This window comes from Cibotium barometz, chromosome 32 (genome assembly GCF_041138505.1).
Source record: "Cibotium barometz isolate CiBa-2024 chromosome 32, ASM4113850v1, whole genome shotgun sequence".
In the NCBI taxonomy this organism is placed as follows: Eukaryota; Viridiplantae; Streptophyta; class Polypodiopsida; order Cyatheales; family Cibotiaceae; genus Cibotium; species Cibotium barometz.
Genome location: NC_141077.1, coordinates 24,038,655 through 24,061,929, shown reverse-complemented (window position 1 = coordinate 24,061,929; position 23,275 = coordinate 24,038,655). Strand labels below are relative to the sequence as shown.

At 45.8% G+C, this 23,275-nt stretch overlaps 1 protein-coding gene across 2 annotated transcripts in view; it reads left to right on the top strand.

Annotated features, from left to right (window-relative positions):
* The window catches only part of LOC147619989 (uncharacterized), a 43,589-nt gene extending 20,626 nt beyond the window's left edge, over positions 1-22,963 (top strand). For both annotated transcript variants that reach the window (XM_086772114.1, XM_086772115.1), the window contains exons 4-5: positions 21,881-22,584; positions 22,809-22,963. In XM_086772114.1, the coding sequence (XP_086628240.1) occupies positions 21,881-22,510 (630 nt within the window). In that variant the 3' untranslated portion in view covers positions 22,511-22,584; positions 22,809-22,963. The remainder of the gene's footprint in view (positions 1-21,880; positions 22,585-22,808) is intronic.
* The last annotated feature ends 312 nt before the right edge of the window (positions 22,964-23,275 follow it).

Genomic DNA, 23,275 nt, shown 5'->3' with positions numbered 1-23,275 from the left:
CATAAAGACTGCATTCCTACATGGGGACCTCGAGGAGGAAGTTTATGTATTTCAGCCCATGGGATTTGCAGAACATGGTCATGAGGGGAAAGTATGCAGGCTGAAAAAGGCCTTGTATGGTTTGAAACAAGCTCCACGAGCTTGGTATGCAAAAATAGATGCTTTTCTACTCACTCAGGGATTTGTGAACAGTCCATCAGAGACCACTTTGTATGTGAAGAAAGAAGAGACAGATCTGCTGGTCATCAGTCTTTATGTGGATGATCTCTTGCTCATGGGATCAAATGATGACAAAATTGCAGCATTTAAAGAGATACTGCAACAGACATTTGACATGTCTGACTTGGGCCTTGTACATTACTATTTGGGCATACAGTTTGTGCAGGATAACAGAGGCATTGGGTTGTTGCAATCACGTTATGTTGCTAAACTTCTGGAGAAGTTTAAATTTCAGGATTGCAAGCCTATTAGTACTCCTATGGAGCCTGGGATGAAACTGTCACTACAAGATGACAGTGTTTCCTTTGATGCCACTACATATGCTCAGGCTGTTGGGTGCCTCATATACTTGTGTAATACAAGGCCAGATATTCAGTATGCAGTCTCTCAGTTGAGCAGATTCATGCACAGCCCACGGTTGTCACATTGGCAAGCTGTGAAGCGTGTATTCCGTTATTTGCAGGGTACCTTGTCTCTTGGGTTGCTTTATCCTGAGGGGGGTGACATGCAGTTACATGCTTACAGTGATTCAGATTGGGCTGGTGATTTTGATACCAGACATTCCACTAGTGGGAATTGTTTCTTCCTTGGCGCTTCATGCATTTCTTGGCTAAGCAAGAAACAGACCACAGTGGCCACTTCATCTTGTGAGGCAGAGTACAGAGCAGCCTACACTACTACTGTTGAGTGTGTTTGGCTGCGTCGTCTTATGACTGATATGGATATTTCAGTGGAGGAGCCTACACCTATCTATACTGATAGTCAGAGTGCCATTGCTGTGGCCAGGAATCCTGTGTTTCATGCTCGCACGAAACACATTGAGATTCACTATCATTTTGTTCGGGAGAGACTCCAGGCAGGAGATATCAGTCTGATCTACTGTCCTACAGATCAGAATGTGGCAGACATCTTCACCAAAGCATTACCACGTCCGAAATTTGAAGCATTCCGCAATGCTTTGAATTTGTTTCCTTTTGGTGGATGATGTCAGTGATCACATATCACTCCAGGGGGGTTTGTTGGGTTTTATGCTGTGTATGCACCCACAGGAGTGCTAGTGATCATCAGTAGGTTACTGGGGCACTTTTTACTTCAGTTAGTGGAGGTTTTTTCCCCCAGTTTAGTTCATTTTCACTTATATGCAGTTTATAAGTGTTTTGGTCCACCCGGCACATTTATGGCCGGTCATGTGAACACTTATCCTTTAGGAGTCACTATCATGTGGCTTGTACTTCACCTTTTCATAAATTGAAGCATATTGGAAGTCGTGTTCCTTCATCTCTTTGTTTCCACGCCTGTTTGAGCTTGTGAAAACCCTAACCCTAATCCTTCATAGTCTTCATAAGCATCAAATAGTCAACCCCTGGAACAAACCTGTCAGGGGCTCTGGAGGGTCTTGTGGACCTCCGTACCCAATGACCATCATTTGCAGGTTGCTGTCCAGCCTGCATATCACCCATTGGTGGCTCCTGTTCCATGCCATAAGGCTGAAATATCATGCCCGGTATCTCCTCCAACTGTGGTATATCCATAGGGATATCTTCTGCCATCTCTGGCTGTCCATTTGGACCATTTTCAGCACCATTTAAGGGCTGGTTTTCCTGCTGTAATGGCTGATTTACAGCCCTTTGTTGTTGTCCATGATGTCCATCATCATCAAAGATGACTCTGCCAGGCTCCTGTTGCCTTGCAGGCTCCTTATACATGCATGTTTCATCAAAAATGACATCATTGCTGCGTATGATCTTTCTATTTATGGGATCCCAAAGTCTATACCCCATTTCACCTCTGTCACCATATCCTAGGAATATGCATTTGTGAGACTTAGGATCAAGTTTGGTGCGCATTTCCCTGCGTATGTGCACGTACGCAACGCAACCAAACACTCTCAAGTGCTTGTATGACGGAGGCTTCCCTGTCCATACTTCTTCTGGCACTTTCCCACCAAGCCTCGTGTTAGGTGACCTATTTATAAGGTGAACGGCTGTCATAACAGCTTCAGCCCAAAAACCATGAGGTAATGCAGCATGTGACAACATAGAACGGACCTTCTCCTGTATGGTCCTGTTCATCCTCTCTGCTGTCCCGTTTTGTGGAGGATCATAAGGAGTAGAGAGCTCCCTCTTGATGCCTTTAGCATCACAAAAGTCCTGAAACTGTTTGGACATATACTCTCCACCATTGTCGGAACGCAGAGCCTTCAGTGTTTTGCCAGTTTGATTCTCAACATGAGCAACAAACTTCTGAAACACTGAGAATGTATCACTCTTCAAACGAAGAGGATAGACCCACACCTTGCGTGTGGCATCATCAATAAAAGACACAAAATATTTTGCCCCTCCCAAAGAAAGCTGAGGCATCTCACATACATCTGTATGCACAAGCTCTAACTGAGCATCTTTCTGTCCAAGAGCTTTCTTGTGGGGGCACTGTAGTTGCCTACCATATATACAATGCTCACAAAACTGAAAACTTGAAAACTTTAGAGAAGGCAAGTAACCCAAACGAGACAATTGCTCCATTCCCTTGACACTCATGTGTCCCAACCGGCTATGCCACATAGAGATTTCCGGCAGCTCGGTTGCATTTACATTAGCATGGTGACAAACACCTGCATGCATAAAGTAAAGAGTGTCCACCTTAGAGCCTCTGGCAACAACCAGTGAGCCCTTACTAATTTTCCACTTTCCACTACCAAATGTGGTAACATAATCAGCATCATCAAGCTGTCCAGTAGAAAGCAGGTTCTTCTTGATCTCAGGCACATGCCTGACATCATGGAGCATAAGCTGTGAGCCATCTGAAAATACAAGCCTTACATCACCTCTGCCAAGAATCTTGCATGCATGGTTATCACCCAAATAAACCACTCCTTCATTGCCAGCAGTATACCTGACAAACAAGTCTCTGCAACCTGTGACATGAAAGGAGGCACCTGAATCAATGATCCATGAGTGCATACCATGACCACCTGTAAGAAGTGAATGGGCATCAAGTGAAGACGTAAAGAGGACCTCATCCTCACTGCCACCTGCATGTGACACATTGATTTCTTCGATCTTGACTCCACTTTTGCCCTTTGGCTTTACATCTTTGGCTTCATCCTTGTCTTTGTCTTTGCCTTTTCCCTTTTCTTTTTGATCATTTTTCCATTTGTAGCATTGCTTTTTGATGTGTCCCTTCTTGCCACAATAATGGCATTCCAAATCCTTTTTGGAGCGAGACTTGCTCCTTCCCCTTTCTTGGCTTTTTCCCCTTTGTTGGGATCTCCCACGTGCATTCATTGCATTGGACTTTCCAACAGAGTTGTTTTTCCTGTTCATCTCTTCTTGAAGAAGAGCACCCTCAACATCTGCATATGACAGCATAGCATGCGAATTGCTAATGCGAATTGCTAGTGGCTGTCCTGAATGTGTCCCAACTCTCTGGCAAAGTGCATAACAGAAAAGTGGCTTTGAACTCATCGTCCATTGCCAACTTTTGATTGATGACCTGGCTGACAATACCATTAAACTCATTTAGATGGGCTGTCATAGAAGCCCCTTCCTTCATCTGAAGGCCTATGAGTTTCTTCAACCAATACACTTTGCTTGAGGCACTTTGTTGGGCATACAAGTCCTGCAATCTCTGCCACATTCCCCAAGCTGTCTTCTCTTCACGAATGCTGAAAAGTAATGAGTCTGACACAGACAACATGATAGTAGATCTTGCCAGCTCATCCATATCTTCCCACTCTTCAGCAGTAAGAGAAGCGGGCATCACACCCCTTTCTTTGATAGGCTTGTGTTGCTTTTTCTGGAGCAACACATTGTAGCACTGGGTTTGCCAAATATCATAATTATGCGAGCCTTCAAGTTTCTTGATGTGAAGCAATGAAGAGCTCTCACCTGTGGTTGCCATAGCAAAATGCAACCTGTCAATGCCTGACTCCCTGCAAAATGTGCAAACACTGCACCAAAAGCACACAAAGTGCTCACAGTTTTTCTCCCAAGCTTTATCTCCCACTGCGGAAGCAAGAATGCAACTTTTCTCCCACTTTATGTGATGAAAACACCAAAATCTGGTTGCTGCAGATTTTGGACAGCACCTTAAATGTGCTCTTTTGCCCTTCCAAAGTACTGTACAGCAGTACTAAGTGCTCACCAATGATGTACCAAACCTGTACCGGCAACTTCAGCAGCTGAAATTGAACCTTTTGGTCACTCAAAACAGTGTACAGCCATGCCAAAACATGCACAAAGCTGTGCCAAATCTGTACCAGCAGGTACAATAGCAATAAATGCTCTCCTGGCTGTCCAAATGAGTGAAAATCAGACTTTTACAGTCTTGTACACTGCATACAACAGTCCCGAACAGAAATTGGGCAAAAGCCCCTTGACTGCAAGCTGATTTCTGAGGATTCAAGGCATAAATGTCTTGCCTGCTGCTTTGCCAAGCTCAACAAGCATACAAACTTGAAAAGCCCCTTGATTTGAGATCAATTTCTGATCATACATGGTACATTGACGCACATGAAGGCATCCAGAGTGTTCACGATGCTTCCCCCTGGCCACATATACATCAAATACATGAAAGCCCCTTGATTTACAGGCACATTGAGTGCTTGTAAGGCATCAGCACATTATCCACAGCATCAAATGCGATTGCCTGCATGCAAATCAACCAAATCGGCACAAAAGCCCCTTGATTTGCACTGCAATTTGCTGCAATTTTGCCCAAATGTGCGATTTCTCACATCATACAGCATGTATGAGTGCTTAATTGCACAATTACATCAAAAGCCCCAAATTTCGACATCCAATTTCCTGCAAATTGATCCTGATTGTGATCAATTTCCTGCAAATTGATCCTGATTGTGACCAATGTCACCCAATTTTGCCAATTTTGCTCAAAAATTGAGCAATTGAGCACCTGTATCGCTCAATTGATTTAATTGATAAGAAATTCGCAAAATTGAAGCAAAAATACCTCTGATTTCTGATTTCTGTTGCAATTTGCAGGCTGAATTTTGTTGTTGCAGAAGAAAAGTGGGGACACGTTTGTGTTGATGCTCTTTTTAGCTTTCCAATTTCTCCAGCACACAGATGGCAGGGAAACCCTTTGCGCTATCTGGTTGCCTGCGCCCAGGTGCAGGGGCCGAGGGTAGAGAAGCCTTGTAGACTCCCACACAACTAGACGTAGACCAAAGTCTTGTGTGTTCGCTACGAGCTCGGCTGCCTTGCCTTCGCTTATCTGCCCAATGTGGTGTGCCTTCGCCGTTTCTGCCTGGCTGTTGGCTACCTGTAGCCCGCGTGAGTGCTTGTCACGCCTCGTATGTTCGCCTGACCACCACCACGTAGGCGTTGCAGCCTTACGCCTTGTGGAGCAGCGAAGCGACCAAAGTTGCCGCCTTCGCCTGATAGCTCTACGCCATCTTCTCTACCTTCGCCTGGGAGATCTGAGGGCAGCTATGGTACCCGCAATGGTTGATGGGCTATGGCACAGCTGCTGCTACTGGGCAGCGTGGATTCGCCTGCTGGGCAGCGTGGATGCGCCTGCCCACGCTGCTGCTTCTCTCCACCCACCTGCCTGCGACTGGTCACACAGTCGACCAGTAACCAGCGCTGCACAAAGGCGACCAGCGCTGCACAAAGGCGACCAGCAAAAAAGGCGACTTACAGAATGAGCAAACGACCAGCAAAAGGGCAAACAATTCTTGATGAGAGGGAGGGGAACCTGGTGACCAAAGCTCTGATACCAGTTGATGGGAGAGTATTAGGGTTAGGTTAAGTTCATGTGGGAGACATACACAGAGAAGCACAAGGGAGAGAGAGAGAGAGAGAGTTGTGGGGATAAGTCAACTCATGAGGCATGAGTGTGTGACTCCCCTATCACACATGTATATTGCACTAGTACACATAGTGCACTTAGTACATTAAAAGTACTAAGTGTACTATGTACTATAACTTATGGGCTTGTACACACTATAAGGGTGGGCATAACGCCTTTACCCCAACATGGGGGATGAGGGGCAATCCTCATTCTTCCTCTATGGCTAGGTGGTGAGCCAGAGGCCGTCCCCTCTTGTGGTAACGCCCGTAGCGGCGTTACAGATATCTAACACTGGTATCAGAGCGTGGTTCGATGGGATCGTCAGAGTCCGCGCGTGACCGGGGGACCGGAGCCCACTCGATGGTTTTCGACCATTCATCTCCTCATTCTTATCTCGAATGGAGGGTGTGGAGGGAGGCGGCCAAGGAAGAATGGAAGGGAAGAATTCTCTCACTCTCTCGATCTCTCTCCCCGTCACACACAGCAAGTCTCCACGCAGGTAAGCAAAGCAATTTTTCGTTTTTGTTTTGTTTTTTTTTCTTCTCTGCGTTGAATGGCTGCGAAAGAACTTGTTGAACCCTCTGTGTGGGGGTGGGGGGCGAAGCAAGCCCAGAGCATTTGCGATTTGCGTGGAAGATTAGAAAACCAACCCCACCAGTCCCACGGCCGCGTTGAAGAGCCTTGGGAGGGGGGGGGGGGGGGGGGCTTGCCTTGAAAGGGCAAAGAATCTAAGCCAACCGTCGAAGAAGAGTTTTCGAGCGCCGTTATCGAAGAAGCTAGAAATGGCTGGAGAAGGCGTTGAAGAGCATTTGCGATATGCGCCTTTGCTTGTGCTGCGTAGCCAGCCAGCCTTGCGATCTGTGTAGAGAGAGGGAAAGGCACCTTTGCCTGTGCTGCGTAGCCAGCCAGCCCAGCCAGGCTAGCCAGCCAGGCGGCGGCGACGGCGGCCAGCCAGGCGGCGGCGCCGGCTAGCCAACGGCGGCCAGCAGGCGGCGGCAACGACCACCAGGCAGCCGACCAGCCCAGCAAACGCCACGACATGAAAAAAAAAAGAAAAAAAAAGAAAAAAAAGAAAAGGGTTAAAAAACCATTTATTTTTTTAATATATTTTCATTATTCATTTTTATGAATAATGAAAATAACGGGCGGCCAGCCCTTGATGCCATCACATATGGGCCTGCCCAGCGCACAGCTGGCAACGGGCGGCCAGCCAGAATCGTGTGGACACTCCCCACGGGCGGGCGGCCACGCCCGAAGCGGCGAGGGCCGGCCCGGCCCGTTATTTTATTTAAAAAAAAAAAAGAAAAGAAAAAACAAAACAACGTCACACCCCACGAAACAAACCCAACACGGCCGTCGCGCCGTGTGGCCGTAGTGCCTCTTTTCCACGAAAGAGACCCACCGCACACGGCCGTAGCGCCGCGTGCTAAGAGAGAGACAAATCCCACGGCCGAATATTGAGTCCTTCGAGAGAGAGCCGTTCTATGGCCGTTGTGCCTAGTGAACACTTCTATGGCCGTAGCGCCTCGAAAGTAGCACATGTGGTGATCACACATTTGGTTCAGAGAGACTAAATTTAAGCTGAGCATAGACTTAGTATTGACCATCAAAGTCACGTAGTTTGGCTATAGTGTAAATCTAAAACTGCGGTGTGTTTTACTTGGGCTAAGAGGACCGGCAATGGCGTCAGTTGTGCCCAAATTAGACGAAGTGCTTATCACGAGAAATCAAAGTAAGCCTAATTGAGCCGTAGTGCTCATAACCCTTCACAATCTTTTAACAGATGCTAGAAGATTGTGATAAACTTTGGCAAATGAGAACCATGTACAAGCGTAGTCTTGATGTGGTTATGCCTTGTGTCCAAACAAGTTGCTTACTGTTTGTAGCAACAAGAGAGCCTTGGCCCGTAGAGGCAAGCTGGCCCTTGTTGGTAGTAACAAAATAGTGTCACTACTTGGGCCTAGAGAGTGGTGACTAGTTTGATTTAGTCACGTAGATTGCCTTGTCAAAGTGATCCCTAAGGTGTGTATTACTTGGGATAAAGGGGCTAGCAGTGCTGCTAGCAGTACTCAATTGAATGGTTTATCTAGGAGTACTAATCTGAAGGATTAACATACGCCTAGATAATAATAGCAGATTTAGGATTGATTTGTAGAAATCAAAGGTAAATCTGAAGGGGTATAATCTTGAGATGTAATGCTCAATGCCCTTATAGAAGTTGATCGAAGAGAACTGTTCTTAAACTTACTAGCATGGTTTTCTCTTCTTTTTATTGCCATGCGTCGACATCCCACTGCTCGAGAGGTTGTGGTGATCTTTCGAGGGAGGAAAGAGCCTTTTTATATGTCACATCAATTGGTTTGGTGGTAATTTGATGGTATGGGACATCAAATTCTCACGGAATCGATTGTAGTCTTGGTGGAATGGGACGCTAAGGCTTGTGCATGTAACTTGACTCTTTGGCAGGTCTGTATGTACACTTGTCTGTAGTAATAAAGTGTGCAAGATAAAGTTTGAACTTTGAAAATTACCAAATATAGCCATAAGTTGGGATAAAACCCAGTTACAGAGTTCGGAGAAGCTCTAGGTAGCAAGACCATGATGGTGTGCTAGTGCTAACAGAGTGATTTAGTTTCGGAGTGATCTAAATCTAGAGGTTAGCAGTAAGACTAGTTTGGTTGGACAGTTTCATGCATGGGGGACGCCCTATAGCATTTTGCAAGCGTAGTCTTGCCTATGTTCAACATAAGTGTGCGATTGTGAGCACATTTTAGTTGCTACCATATGAATTTGGGAAATATATTACTTTCCTACATAAGCAATTGTAATATTGCATGACAGGCTATTTTGCTTACAAAGTTCATGTGCGTGTAAACCCTATAAGTCGTATGACCCCTGGGGAATGAGTGGAGCATTTCTAGGATTTAATAAGGTTTTACATGGCAATAGTGAGTAGTATCTCACTCCAGATGAGCCTGGTTGTTGTTAGTATCGGATCCGACATATGTAGTGTACATAAAATCGGGCTGAGTTAGGATAGGAGGCTAAGCCGGAGAGCTTAGCGGTAAATCCTACTGTATCTGGTGAGTTTTGACTTAACCGGAGTGTTAAGAAGTAAACTCAAAGTCTGGGGCTGAACTGGAGTGTTCGGAGGCAGACATATCTGTTGTTAAATCGGAGAATTTAGCAACAGATGAGCTTGGGGTGAACCATGGTACCCAAGAAAAAAGCTCTTCACACTAAAATAGTGCACAATAATTTTAGGGTGATAAAAATCCATCGCAGGAATGTTTTACAACTTTCCATAGATGATAGATGAAGACCATGTACTTTACGGAGTTAAAGTACATAGGTGGTGACTTCGGCGCCACATTTTTTGTAGGAAGTCACCAGTGGTGTAATTAGGTCAGTCGAGACTCCACAAGACCTATGCACTAGTTTTTAAGTTGACCTGTATGATAAGGACGTCCAAAATTCGTGTTGTAATACCAGAGATTGTACTGCAATGTGCAATGGAGGGGTCAATTTGTGTAGTCACTTTTTAGTAGCAAGTGACTTAAGCATCTTGTTATAGATGGTTGTATATGGTACTCCCACTCGGGGGAGGTACGCCATTGGGTACGGAGTTACTCACAGACTAGTATGGAGCTACTAGTGTCATGATAGTGGGTACGTAGTTACTCACTACTAATACATAGTTGCTAATAAAATTAAGATCCTCGAGTGAAAGATACTCTAGATCAACATTTTAAATTACCGAACCACAATCCATGAATATCGAGATACTCATAAATATGTTGACGTTGCTCAAATCGAGGGACCGATTTGTTCAATGGTATGGAATAAGCAAGGAGAGTGGAGTAACTTAAAAGTTACACATCACTAGTCCTAGTGAGTTGTCAAGGTCATCCGTAGTTTGATGATCCCCTCTACCTATCAGACAACATTCAATTTTGCAAGCCCTGGCATTTAATCCGTAGTGATTATGAGTTTGGTGTGACATATGGTTATGAAGTTCTTACAAGAGTACTCGTTTATTTGCTTGTCATTGGTTATAGCTTGGTAGAGATTGCCACCTGTGATGGGTAGGTAGCTTTGCCGCTATAATGAAAAGGCAGCAAATAATGTTCTCATAGTTATACTTCATACCAACACCAAACAGGGATAGGATGAAATTCCTAAGTTCATCATCACGAAGTACTGTGATGTTTGCATTTATATTGAATGTATGATGTAATGAGACATTGGACTTGTGTAATTACCATCAATTATCTAGCAACCTATGGCTTCACAGCAAGCTCAGTCATTATCTGTGGATTAATAATATGGTTATTAGTAGTTTGAAATTTTCTGGATAGATGGTACAATCCACCCAAATGATTCATAAGTGTGTAACCGCTTATGAAGGGTAATCATATGCAACAATGAAGCACTTTGTTACAAGTGTGAAACCACTTATCTGTTGCAAAGCAGTTTATCAATAGTACCACCATATGTGCGTAGACACTATACCACATCTTCGTTGCAAGATGTTTAAAAGTTTCTTGGAAGGACTCAAGAATATAACATATGATATTAAACACGGTCTAGATTTGTTCTTGGACCTATGACACTAGCGCGTAGTTGCTTGAGAGTAGAGTTTTTGAGGACAAAAACCTTTCTTGAGGGATATCCTCAAATATCACATAAATTGGAATAGTTGTGTGAGTCCAGACAATACTTGAAGGGATGTGTCTGGTAATAGCAACAAAGAGTTGTAAGTGATTGGATGTAACTCCAGACACCCGTAGTGGTGCAAGAATCTTTATCAAACATCTCCACATACTATATGATCTGCCCGCATATATAGTATGGCATAAGAGATAGGAAGTTTGATTGTTATATTTGAAGGAAAATCTTCAAAAAGTTACATTTACTCTGAGTTAGAGTGGAGTTTAACCATCCGTAGATTGATGGTAGTTAGAAACTCAACAAGATTCTAGAGCATATGCTTGTGCAAAGATGTTACTCTAAGAGAAAAGTATCTCTCAAGTTTGGAACTAATCCTTGTGATGCATGATTAGATTGGCTCTAGTTTATTTCTCCTATGCCCGTAGAGCTTTCCAAGGAGAAGTTGGTGATGCAACGTGGTAGCGTAGTCTACAAATATCTAGTAGCATAGTCTAAGAACTTGCGCTACTAGAGTGCTCTCCAGTACATTAGCTTCTGTGCTAATGACATGATGCAAAATCAAGGCATGAAATTTGCCTTGGGGTTTTGGTTGAAATACCAAATCACGGCTTGCGTGAGTACTACTAGACATTTGCTTACCAATGACTTCCCCAGTTAATGGCACGTCGAATTGCCCGTAGCGGCGGTCGAGTTCGACCGGACACGTGGGAGAAATATGTTAATTACTCCATTGACGACGGGTACTTACTTTACAAGGGTAGAGTATATGTACCAACTATTGGTGACTTTCGGGTCCAAATTCTTAAAGAAAGTCATGATAGTCCAAGTGCGGGTCATCCTGGGATTCAGAAGACCTATGCACTAGTAAAAAGACGGTTTTATTGGCCTAGTTTGTTTAAGGAAGTCCAGACTTATGTGCTGAAATGCAGTAAGTGCCAGGTCAATAAACATGACGTCTTAAGGTTAAAGGACTACTCCGTCCGCTGGAGATTCCTCAAGGGAAATGGGAAAGCATTTCCATGGATTTCATTACCGGTTTACCCAAGACGAGTCGAGGGAATGACTCGGTGTGGGTGGTAGTGGACAGGTTAACTAAAATGGCAAAGTTTATTGCCACGAAGGAAACTTTAAAAACGCCAGAGTTGGCAAAACTCTTTATTGAACATCTCTACAAGCTATATGGCCTGCCCGCAGATATAGTGTCGGATGGAGATAGAAAGTTCAACAGTCATTTTTGAAGGGAAATCTTCAAAAAGTTGGATACTACTCTGAGTATGAGTACGGCAGATCATCCGGAGTCTGATGGTCAAACTGAAAGAGTTAACCAAATTCTAGAGAGGATATGTTGCGTTCTTATGTTAGTAAGAAGCAATCTAATTGGGAAGAGTACTTGCCCTTATTGGAGTTTGCCTATAACAACTCCAAACACTCAGCGACTGGATTTACACCATTCATGTTAATGTATGGATTCCAGCCGAGATCTCCGATGGCTGTAGGCCTAGAAAAGGAGAAGATTCAATCTGTCAAGGATTTCCTTGAAGATATGAATGTTATGCTCAGAGCCGCACGAGAGAGCATTCGTAACGCTCAGGATCGCGCTAAAACTTATGCGGATAAAGGACGAAGAAAGGTGACCTTTGCAGAAGGTGACTTTGTATTCCTCAAGGTTCCTGCGCAGTCAGAAACCATGAAAACGGGAAAGTGTGATAGACTTTCTCCGAGATATTGTGGTCCTTTTAAAATCCTTAAGAAGATTGGGGACGTAGCATATAAACTTGAGTTACCGGAGAGTTCTCAAGTCCATCCTGTCTTCCATGTTAGTAAACTGAAGAAATCAGTTCACGGGTTAGAGAACGCAGTTTCTCCAGAGATTTTGGTGGACTTGATAGAGCCACCAAAGATACCACACGAACGTGAAAAGATTCTAGAGTATCATGACAGACAAACCCGACATAAAGTGTACCAGGAGGTACTTGTTAAATGGACAGATAGGGATGAGGAGGTAGCTACCTGGGAACGCCGTAGTGCAATTTTCAAAAGGTTTCCCCAGTTTGTTTTCGAGGACGAAAACTCTTCTTAAGGGGGGGGTAATGTCACGTAGGCTGTAATGCCTGTGACCGACGGCAGACCGGATGGCCATGTCCGGGGTTCAGTGGGAGAGGACGCCCATGCGGAGTCATGGGCGGCCAGGCTAGTGTGGACGGCAGGCCACACACTATATAGCCTGGGGGATGAGGGGCAATCCTCATTCTTCCTCTATGGTTGGGTGGTGAGCCAGAGGCCGTCCCCTCTTGTGGTAACGCCCGTAGCGGCGTTACAGATATCTAACATAGCGACTTCGTGAAGATGTCCACCGTACTGTCCTCCGTTGAACAGAACTCTAGCAAGATGTCATCAGCAACGATCTGTTCACGAACAAAGTGCCTCTGGATGACCGTGGGTTCCTCTAGTGGAAGCCCAATCCAGCCATGCAACCTTTGCAACCTCAACACTTCACAAGCAGCATCACAAGCAACCCGATATTTTGCCTCTGTCAACGACAAGGCAAAAGATGACTGCCTCTTATTGCTCCATAAAATTGCTCTTGGGCCTGAAGTAGATCTCCTCATGTCTGGATCTCCTCCCCAATTTGAGTCACTCCAACCGTGGAGTCGGACTCCATCCATCAATCCCCCTCCTGTGTAAAAGAGTCCATGATCCTTTGCATGCTGCAGAAACCACAAGATACGCAATCCTGCCTCCCAAAGAGTCATCTGCAACCATGAGCTCAACAGCCTCTACAGGAAGCTCCCGTCCAATCTGGTATCCATCAACCAAATCAATGAGCCATTCTGCTTCTGAGTCAAAGAGGCATCACACTGCTCTCAAGGATCAACACCTGTTACGGTGGGAAGCCAAGTCTTGGAAACCTGTTGAAGACCACGCAAGGCCTTCTGAAACCTGTCAACCACCCCCTCTGAATCCAAAACCACAAAGCCTGGAGAATGTGCAACAACCACCTCCTTCTGCAAGTAATCAAGTGCCACCTGCTTGGCTTTCCAATAGGTCCCCGTGGAAAGAACTTTCTCATCTACAAGAGTTTCTTTGTCCCGAATACTACGAGACATCAGAGCATAAGTTACCTGTAAAGTTTCCTCTGACTGACGAACACAAGAACTACCAACATCTGTACTGGAAAGTTCCTGCCAACTGTTGCCATCAACTGGCAAGCTATCCTCCATCTGGTCCCAGAAAGCCTACACCTGCAACGTATCCACACTTAAGTGGCCATTACTAGACTGCCACTCATCACAAAAATGAGGACCTAGGAGAGAGAGTGCTGAAAGTTTGTAAACTCCATTCTCCACTCTGCCTTCCCAAACTACCTGGCTTGTTGCCTTGTCCCGGAGAGCAACAAAATGCTCATCAAACTCCACCCGTACGCCAATCTTGCAAACCTGATGCACTGACAACAGATGAAAACCAAGTGATGGAACATACAACACCTGGGAGGAATGCTTCCTGGGACATTGCCTCCAATAGTGGCCTTTCTCGCCACAATCATTATTACAGGTCCTCTCTGCCTTTAGTTTCTTGCGGTCAGCGTCGGACTTCTGCTCAGAAGACTTCTCCGTTGAAGCCTTCCCTTTGCCCTTGTTACGGCCTTTCGACCGTTGGCCAGTTAAGGCCTCCGAACCTCCACCTTGAGGAGGGTTCATGAATCGTTCCTCCTGGTCCAAGACCATGGGCACAAGCTCCTCCCACGTGATGGTGCTGAGCTTGCCACTGGTAATCAAAGATGAGTAAAATGCTGAGTACTGAGAGGGCAAATGCGACAGCAACATTATGGCCATGTCCTCCGATGATATCTCCTTCCCAGCCTTAAGAACTTCCTACTGAAGAGCTTGCAGCTTGTTAATATGCTCCCGCATCGTCGACGACTTTGCAAGGCTCATAACCCGCATCTGTACTTCCAAGGAAATCCTCTTCATGGGCGATACCCTGTTATAAAGAGAAGCCAAATGCTGTTGGCCAGCGTCATATGCTTTACATGATTGATTACTTGCGGTGTGCAGTTGAGGAAGATAAATGAACAGACCCTGGCGTTGACATGATTCCACAACTGTGCCTGTGCCTCCCGGTCCTTTCGGGTTGACGGTAACTCCCCTTCCTCTACTTCCGGCCGTGGAACCCCAACAACGATGAAATCAACAAGGTCGTAAGACTCCAGAACAGATTCCATCATAACCTTCCATATGCCGTAGTTGTTCCCGTCCAACTGACGGTCCACCGGGAACGTGGGGAGTGTAGGGATCTTCACATGCCTCTCAGCCATCTCTAACAAATCTACCATTGCGGGGATGTAATCTGAAAAAGGGTGGGTGGGTGGGTGGGAACAAAGAAGAACTTAACCTGCAAGTGGCTGTCCAGCAAATCAGCCCGCCTTCCTCTTGCTTCTCCTCTTCCCGAATAGTCCAAAACAGTCCACCAATCAGCAATGCAAGAGTCTCCCTCTTGCTCACACAACTCCCAAAGAACTATCAAGAACCTAGGGCTCTGATACCATGCCAAAATACGCAGTGGAGATAATGACCAAATCTGGGAACACGAGAGCAAACACAGTGCAGAAAAACAGCACAAGAGAAGGAGAGAGACTCTGCTCTATATACACAAAGAAGATCCCAAATACAAGATATAAGACAAAAATGGCAAGGGGTGTGGGGGTCCATTATATATGGACCCCAGGTAGCAGTTAGCCTGCTCCAGAGGCAGCCAATAGGGTCCAGTCCTCCACGACCAGCTACAAGTGTGTGTCGGCCAACACAACTTGAGTCGGCCAGCACTGTACATAAGTCGGGTACATTCGGCCAGAGGAAAAAGCGCCTGTCAGCTCACGACTGCCCCCCCAAGCCATAGATAAATGGGAAAAATATGGGGAAAAATACGGGAAGTGAGGAAAAATGAGAAAAGCACCTACAAGGGCGGGCACACCCAGCCCTGGTGTCTCAGTAAAGACAGGAGATGACTTCTAACAGAACCCACGACTGAAGTGAAGTCCGAACATATAAGTACCCGGCGCCTGCCAGATAGCGAACAACCCTCATCACTGAACTCCAATGTGGCTCCTTCAAATACTGACTTAATATGGATGTGGAATAGGAAATGTCAGGTCTAGAGTTAGTGAGCCATATGAGTTTCCCAACCACTTGTCGGTAGGCTCACTCTTCATGTGGCGGTGAATCCTCTTCCTTTGTAAGTTTGATGGTCGGATCCAATGGGGGGTGGCCACATGGATAGCACCATCAGGAAAATAGGAAGTAATGAGTTGAAGACAATACTTTTGTTGTGACACATGCCAAGGAAATACGAGAGAAGGCCGAGATTAGTCATCTCAAATGTTTGTCTCAGTTGTGCCGTGATATCAGCCACTTTGGCTTGATTTGAACCAGATATGATGAGATCATCGACATACAACACTAGGTAGCACACCATCCCCTGATCTGTGTGGATATAGATATTGGGATCACAGTGGGATGGTTGAAAACCTTGACTGCGAAGAAATTTGTCCATGCGATGATACCACGCTCGGGGGGCTTGCATAAGCTCGTAAAGAGGTTTATGTAGGCGAAAGACTTTGTCCTCATGCCCGGGGAGCGGGAAGCCCGGAGGTTGGTCAACATAGACTTCCTCCTCGAGAATGCCATTTAGGAAGGCCCTCTTGACATCCATTTGGTAGACTGGCCAGTTGTGGTGTGCAGCCAGATTACGGATGGTCCTCATTCGAGCTGTAGGTGCGAAGGTCTTATCGAAGTCAATGCCTTTTTTTTGGTGAAAACCTTGTACTACAAGCTGGGCTTTGTACTTGTCCAAGGTACCATTGGCCTTAAATTTGGCGCGGAATATCCATTTGGTTCCAATGACCTTCTTGTGACGAGGGCGATCCACAAGGGACCATGTGACATTACAATCAATGCTTTCGAGTTCTTGTTCCATAGCTCGTTTCTAGGCGGGCTATCTGATTGCCTCTTTCCATGATGTTGGCTCATCGTGCGCCACATAGTTATTGGTACCAACAGGATAAAGGATCCTTAGGTGGCTGTAAGAGGAGGAAGGCTCCTCAAGTGGAGGAGTAAGAGTAGACTAATTGGGTTTATGTGGCACAGTCGGAGATTCTTGGTGGTATGGGTAGCAGAAGGCGAAGTAAGTCCCGCTCATCAAAGACAATGTCTTGGCGAAAAAAGGCTTTGTTTGATCTTGAATCAAAGACTTTGTAGGCCTTTGATTCAGAAGAGTAGCCCACAAAAATGAGCAACTCACTCCTTGGCTCAAGCTTGCCTCTCGTGTTTCGGAGTGTGTGTGTAAGCACGACACCCAAAGACATGAAGATGGGGAACAATCGGTTTCACAACATAATAAATGCCTTCAACCAACTGATCCCTAGACAGCTCATAGACTCGGTGAAACTCAGAACCCTCGGAAGATGGCTCAGATAGAAAAGTAGACATCCGGTAGAAGCCATCCTTCTGTGTTTGACCTCGGGCAACCACGAGACCAATAGTCTCATCAATCACCTTGACAACTCGCTTGTTGAAGTAAACTCCATGATCGAGTTGGGTCAATTGGGATACAGAAAGTAAGTTGAGGCCCAAGTTAGGATCAAGATAGACATTGTCCAAGGTTGCCTAGTTGGGCCTGTGGTACGGTTAAATAATACAATGCCAACAGATTTGATGGACATCAAGGCATTGTTGCCACATTGAACTTCACCCTTAGCAGGATGCTGAGAGAGGAAAATATCGGCATTCCGTGCCACATGGTGTGTAGCTCCATTGTCGACTATCCAAGTGACTGGATGGCCACATGGAAGAGTTGGGTGGGCTTAGATGATTGGCACGGATGGATCGTCAGGTAACTGATAGATTTGAACGAGGGCAAAAGCTTCCATACGCTTGGTGCCTCGTCTAGCCCGATGTTTCTTCTTCCTGTCGGAAGAGTGGCCAAAGTCTAATTCAGATGTGGCTTGAGTGACATTGGCCAAGGGGCCTGGATGAGGTGTAAGAGATGACCAATCAGACATCCCTTCCGGGGTGGCGAAGGATACTGACGGGGGGGGGGGGGGGGGGGGGGGGGGGGGGGGGGGGGGGGACCTTGAGTGACTTGACCAGTGGTTCGCCACTGAGAAGGCCTAGGCCAATTTGTACTAGTGCCTTGTTGATGGTTCCCTGGTGGGAGACCATGGAGAGTAGGTGCCAAGATTGTCTGTGGGACGCGTACTGCACCACGAGAACGTAAAAAACGGTACGAAACGGGACGGGCGTACAAAAAAAGGTCCGGGACCTTTTTTTTTTCCATGACAGTTTCACTGTTGCGTTACGTACTTATTCGTGCCATTTCATACTTGGCTGGTACGATATGTCCGCATGTTACAGCTGAGCAAAGGGTGGGTGGGTACAAGGGAGCCAGCATACAGTAGCCAAGAGATGTGTGGGTGGCCAAAAAAAACGTCTTTACCGATTGTACCGTACCGGCCGCTGGCATACAACAGCCAAGAGATGGGTCGGTGGCCAAAAAAACAGCAATAAATAGCGAATGCCAGAAAAAACGGCTTTTCCGATAGCTTCGGGGGAGATTAGTAACTTCAATGCTCAGAAATCAGCACACTTGTCACGACGAAAATTAACGCACAAAACTGAATGTAGATGTGCAGAAAAATAGAGAGAGAGAGAGGGAGAAGGACACAGTATTGGGTCCCGAATACCCTCTGTAGGGCCCCCACCATGAATGGTGTATTTGCTTTTATTAGAATGATGCAAATCTGAAAATAAAAGAGTGACTGAACCTGTTTTAGCTGAGATAGATCTCTGCCCTTGACCTTCAAATCTTCACCATTGTGTTAGCTTCTCCCTTGGCTGTCCTGGCCCTTGAGTAGCTGCAGCACTTTGTGAATTATGAGATGAATGACCTGATTTATGGCTGGGCTTTATATACTCATTCATGCTACTGGTTGGCTGTCTTATAGGAGTCAGGTGGAAGTTTTATTCTCCACAACTGGTTTAAAACTGCACTTTATACTAATAATCAGTGTTTTCACACTTTATGACAGCCGGCCACTTAAGCGCCTACTGTCCAGGCTGCTGGGCAGCCCTTATGTCCTGGCCGCCTACAGTCCTGGCTGCCCATGGGCTAGCCGACTAGCTGGGCTGGCTTTCAAAGCATGTCGGCTGGCTGGCCAGGCTCTTCTATGGCCTAGCCGACAGAACCACAGCATCCTTGGCTGGTGGGAAGAGGCCATGGGCCTCTTGGGCCCCTTGGGCCCCTTGGGAACCCTCTTTGGCAGGAGCAGGTGAGACGCATCATAGCTTTGGGGAAGCCGATCATCCACTTGTTGAGGATGACAGATTCACTTCAGCCATGCATTGGAAAGATTTACAAGGGGATGGACAAGATGGTGGAAAAGTTGGAGCACATTGAGCATAGTCACAAGGGACGGGGACGGGACGGGGGACGGCCATAAGTAGGGAACGGGGACGGGGGAGGGAACGGCACTCAAAAAATAATTTTTTTAAAAAATTTTCTACTCTGCACTTATTCTACTTTGGAAGCACATCAAAATGAGCACAAATTTACACTAAAATGCTAAGATTTTGAGTCAAAGATAATAATTAAGTAGATACAAAATGAGTCATGACTCAAGAGTCAGGACTCAGGAGCCTTAAGGAGGCAAAATACAAGGACGGACTCAAATGAGTCAATGACAAAAAAGTGCTGAAGACTAGAGGCTAGAGGCTAGAGCTAAGTAGTAAGGCCACCCGTTCGCCGGTACGGGCAAAGCTTGCATACCCATGGCCGAGAACCGCCTCCATGAACGGATGTGGTGTAGTTTACCTCCTCCCACCATGTCCATCCCGTTGTCCTTCTACGAGAAGCCCCGGCACGTGAGGAGGATGCCATGGTTGAAGATGGCTTGCCGCTTGACTCTTGAGCCTTGAGGAGTGAGAGAGAGAGAGAGAGAGAGCCTAGAGGCTTGGAAGTTGGAAGAGTCAAGACTCAAGAGGCTTGAGGGAGAGGTGAGAGCCTAGGCCCTAGAGCTTGGAACTTGGAAGTTGGAAGAGACTCGAGAGAACTTGAGAAGATTCAAGAAGCTTGAGCAATGAGCAATGAACTTGTGTGTGGCAGCTTGTAGCCTTGTAGAGGTGGGCTCTTATATAGATAGGCAAGAGAGAGAGAGGGCCAAGGCCCAACAGCCATAAACGGCTAGTAGAGCCCAAGCCCAACAGCCATAAACGGCTACAGTGGGGCAGGCACGCGGCACGCAGGCACAACGGCCAGAAACGGGCAGGCGCAACGGCTATCTGCCGTCCCCCGACAGCCGTCCCCCGTCCCTACGCCGTCCCCTGCGCCGTCCCCGGTTTGAAACGCCAGACAGGGGACGTCCGTCCGTCCGTCCCCGTCCGTCCCCGTCCCTGCGCGGCTGCGCCGTCCTGTGTCGGCGTCCCCGCGTTCCTAGGCGCCGTCCCCGCCGTCCCCTGTGACTATGACATTGAGCAAGATGAACAGAAATACCAGGTTTTAAGGAAGCTATGCCAAGATAGATGGGATATGTACCATTCACCTATGCATGCGACAGGTTTCATGGTTGATCCCCAGTTTCAAGCAAGCAATCAATACACAGATTCAGAGGTGGCAGATGCATGGGACATGATTTTGGAGAGACTTGAGCCTGACATTGCAAAGCAGAGAACTATCAAGGATCAGTTGGCAGATTACAGGGCTTGCAAGAGGAGGTTTGGAAGAGCCAATGCTTTGGCAGATCGCTTCACCACTGATCCATGTGTTTGGTGGGAGGACTATGGGGCAAACACTCCAGAGTTGCAACAATTGGCCATCAAGATTCTGAGCTAGGCGGTCAGTTCGTCTTGTTTGGAGCAACTATGGAGCTCATTTAACCATATCGCTTCAAAGAAGCGAAACCAGCTTGGCACTCAAAAGACCAATGATCTAATTTTTGTGAGTGCCAATTTGCGTCTTCTTGAGCGAAATGAGAACCCCCAATCTTGGAAGCATTGGTCAGAGGAGGATCAGAAGGGTTCAGAGGCAGAGGAGCATGCCAATTTACCGCCTACGCCGATAGCTACTTTGGGCGAAGCAAGGGATAGCGGCTCCAACGACTTTCTAGATTATGATGATTTGGGCTCAGACGATGTGCATCTCTCGCAAGTTTGAGTCTACTCATGAGTTCCAAACTTGGCGGATGCATTTGCATTGTACTTTCTATTCTTAATTCAACAAGAAATTGACTTCATCTTGAGGTGTCCTTTATGCAAATTTGAGAAAGTCTCGCTGTTGAGTTTGTAATTACTAGTTTTTGGTTCTATAGTTTAATTTATGAAGTATATGTGCCATTTCCTAGCCGTTCCCGTTTCCCGCGGTTGCCGTTGCAATTTCCGAGGGGGGTGCCGTTTCTGTTTCCGTTTCTGGTGACTATGCATAGACTACACACTAGTATGCAGCTGATGCTGTTAGTTTTTTCATTTACGTTATTTACCAGAATCATTCTAACCCATGGATACTTCGTAACATATTTTTGATCTCATAGACTAGTGGTCATTTGAAGACATTAATCTCTCTCTCTCTCTCTCTCTCTCTCTCTCTCGTCGCTTCTTTTTGCTAAAGCATTAGAGAGACAGATGATGAGAAGATGTGTTGCACAAGTGCACCAGATCAGGCACATGTGGAGAGATTCCAGCCACTCTGAGTTTCCAGATGCTTAATTGCTGCAGAACGCCCTTGAACGACACTTGATTTGACATATCATACCTTCATTGTCCATCACTATACTCTTGGCATAGTTGACAGGTTCCACCTATTTTTTTATTTACATAAAGTATTTGGAGATGACCTATGCATCTTTCACCACAGAACGCACCCTCCCCACCCACCCACGCACCACACACACACACACACACACACACACACAAACCAAAAAAAAAAACATGCACATACTTTTCTGAACAAATTTAAAAAAACCCACCAAAATGTATTCTTGAGAAACTTAAGCTTGCCTTGAACAAGCACATGCTAAGTGTTTTCTAGTAGTTTACTTAGTTTTGTTGATAGCATTTTTTTATTTTTTACAGTTCTAAGTAAGAACATCTGGTAAATAACCATGGTGATTTATCTGATTTCGTTTTGTTTGCAGAACTTGCACCCCAGATTAACATATGATGGTGGTACTAATTCACGGATGCATTTTACTCATCAATCACCTGAGTTTTGCAATGATGAGAGAACAGGTGAGGCTTCTAGCATGCATCAAGCTTGGATTCAACGATGGCGCTCTTCTGCAAACTTTGACACTATGTCAAGGGAGGCCTCAACTCTCTTTCCTGATGGGAAATTAAGCTCTGATCCTCTCTTGAAGCGCCCTGTGAGCAGGAATGCAAGTGCACAATGCACTGTAGCACCTAGCTACAAGGGGAAGAGTAACATGGGCTCTTTTGACCATAACTTGACAGAATCTCACAGGCACGTGGAAGCTTCAGGTACACTTTTAGATTCTGGTTCAGGATATACTCCTGGGGGCTCCTTTCCTGCAGGGAGGAGTTATGTTTCATCAAGGGGCACCTATATGGAACCAAGTGTTGAAGCTATGGCAATAGTTGGCACATCCGCACTGCAGAATAGAGATTCTTTTTCTGTTTGGCCATGTACTAGTGCCAAAGTTCTCAAGTCAAGAGGACTTTCTGAACATGTCAAGGGCACTGCCGCAGACAAGGTGCACTTGAAGGACATGGATGATCTGGATTTTTTGCAGCGCCACATTGGCTGATTGATAACTTGCACCAGGCACCTACCGCCTCTATTTTGCAGGCCAGCGTGTTTTGGCAATAAATCCTGTGTCAGGTATATTTTTAATTTTTGTGAGTGTACAAGATTCAAATAGGAACTTGTTCACGTACTGGGAATGAATGTGGATGTCCATCTATGTCTGTGCATGTCCATGTGTCATAAAGACTCTGCAAGGTCGCATCTGTTTACTTCCACTTACAAGCTGTCCAAACTTGATTGGTAGGTAAGCAGATTTGTATAGGCGCTAACTAGTTTTGTTCATGGGAAAATTTTTACAGGCTATTACTACCATAAAACTGCGTCCACAAACCAGTGATATGCAGCTTCATTATTTGTTGTGCAGAGTTCTATTGCGTTGCTTTAAATGTACTATGGATTGCTTTTGAAGAAAGCTTTTGGGGGACAACCTTTATCAAGCAGTGGTTTTTGTCCAGCTTTTACTCGTCATTTTTGAAGCTTTCTTTGGTCATTGGTTTTCAAGGTTTGTTGTGCATTCCACAAAATGTCTTGCTCCTAGGCATTCAAGATTCTATGCAGGTTGATTTCTGTATATTGTTGAATAAGGTGTTTAGTACTGGACACTCTCTGTCTTTCGTCTTGCAAATACCATATGCCATAATCTTGTATAACAGCTTGCAGTGTGATACAAAGCTATACCAAGCCACGCATCTGTTTAGAAAATGGATGCAAAACATCTCTAACCATTTTCGCAAACGATCTATGCATGAGATAGCTGTTGTTGACA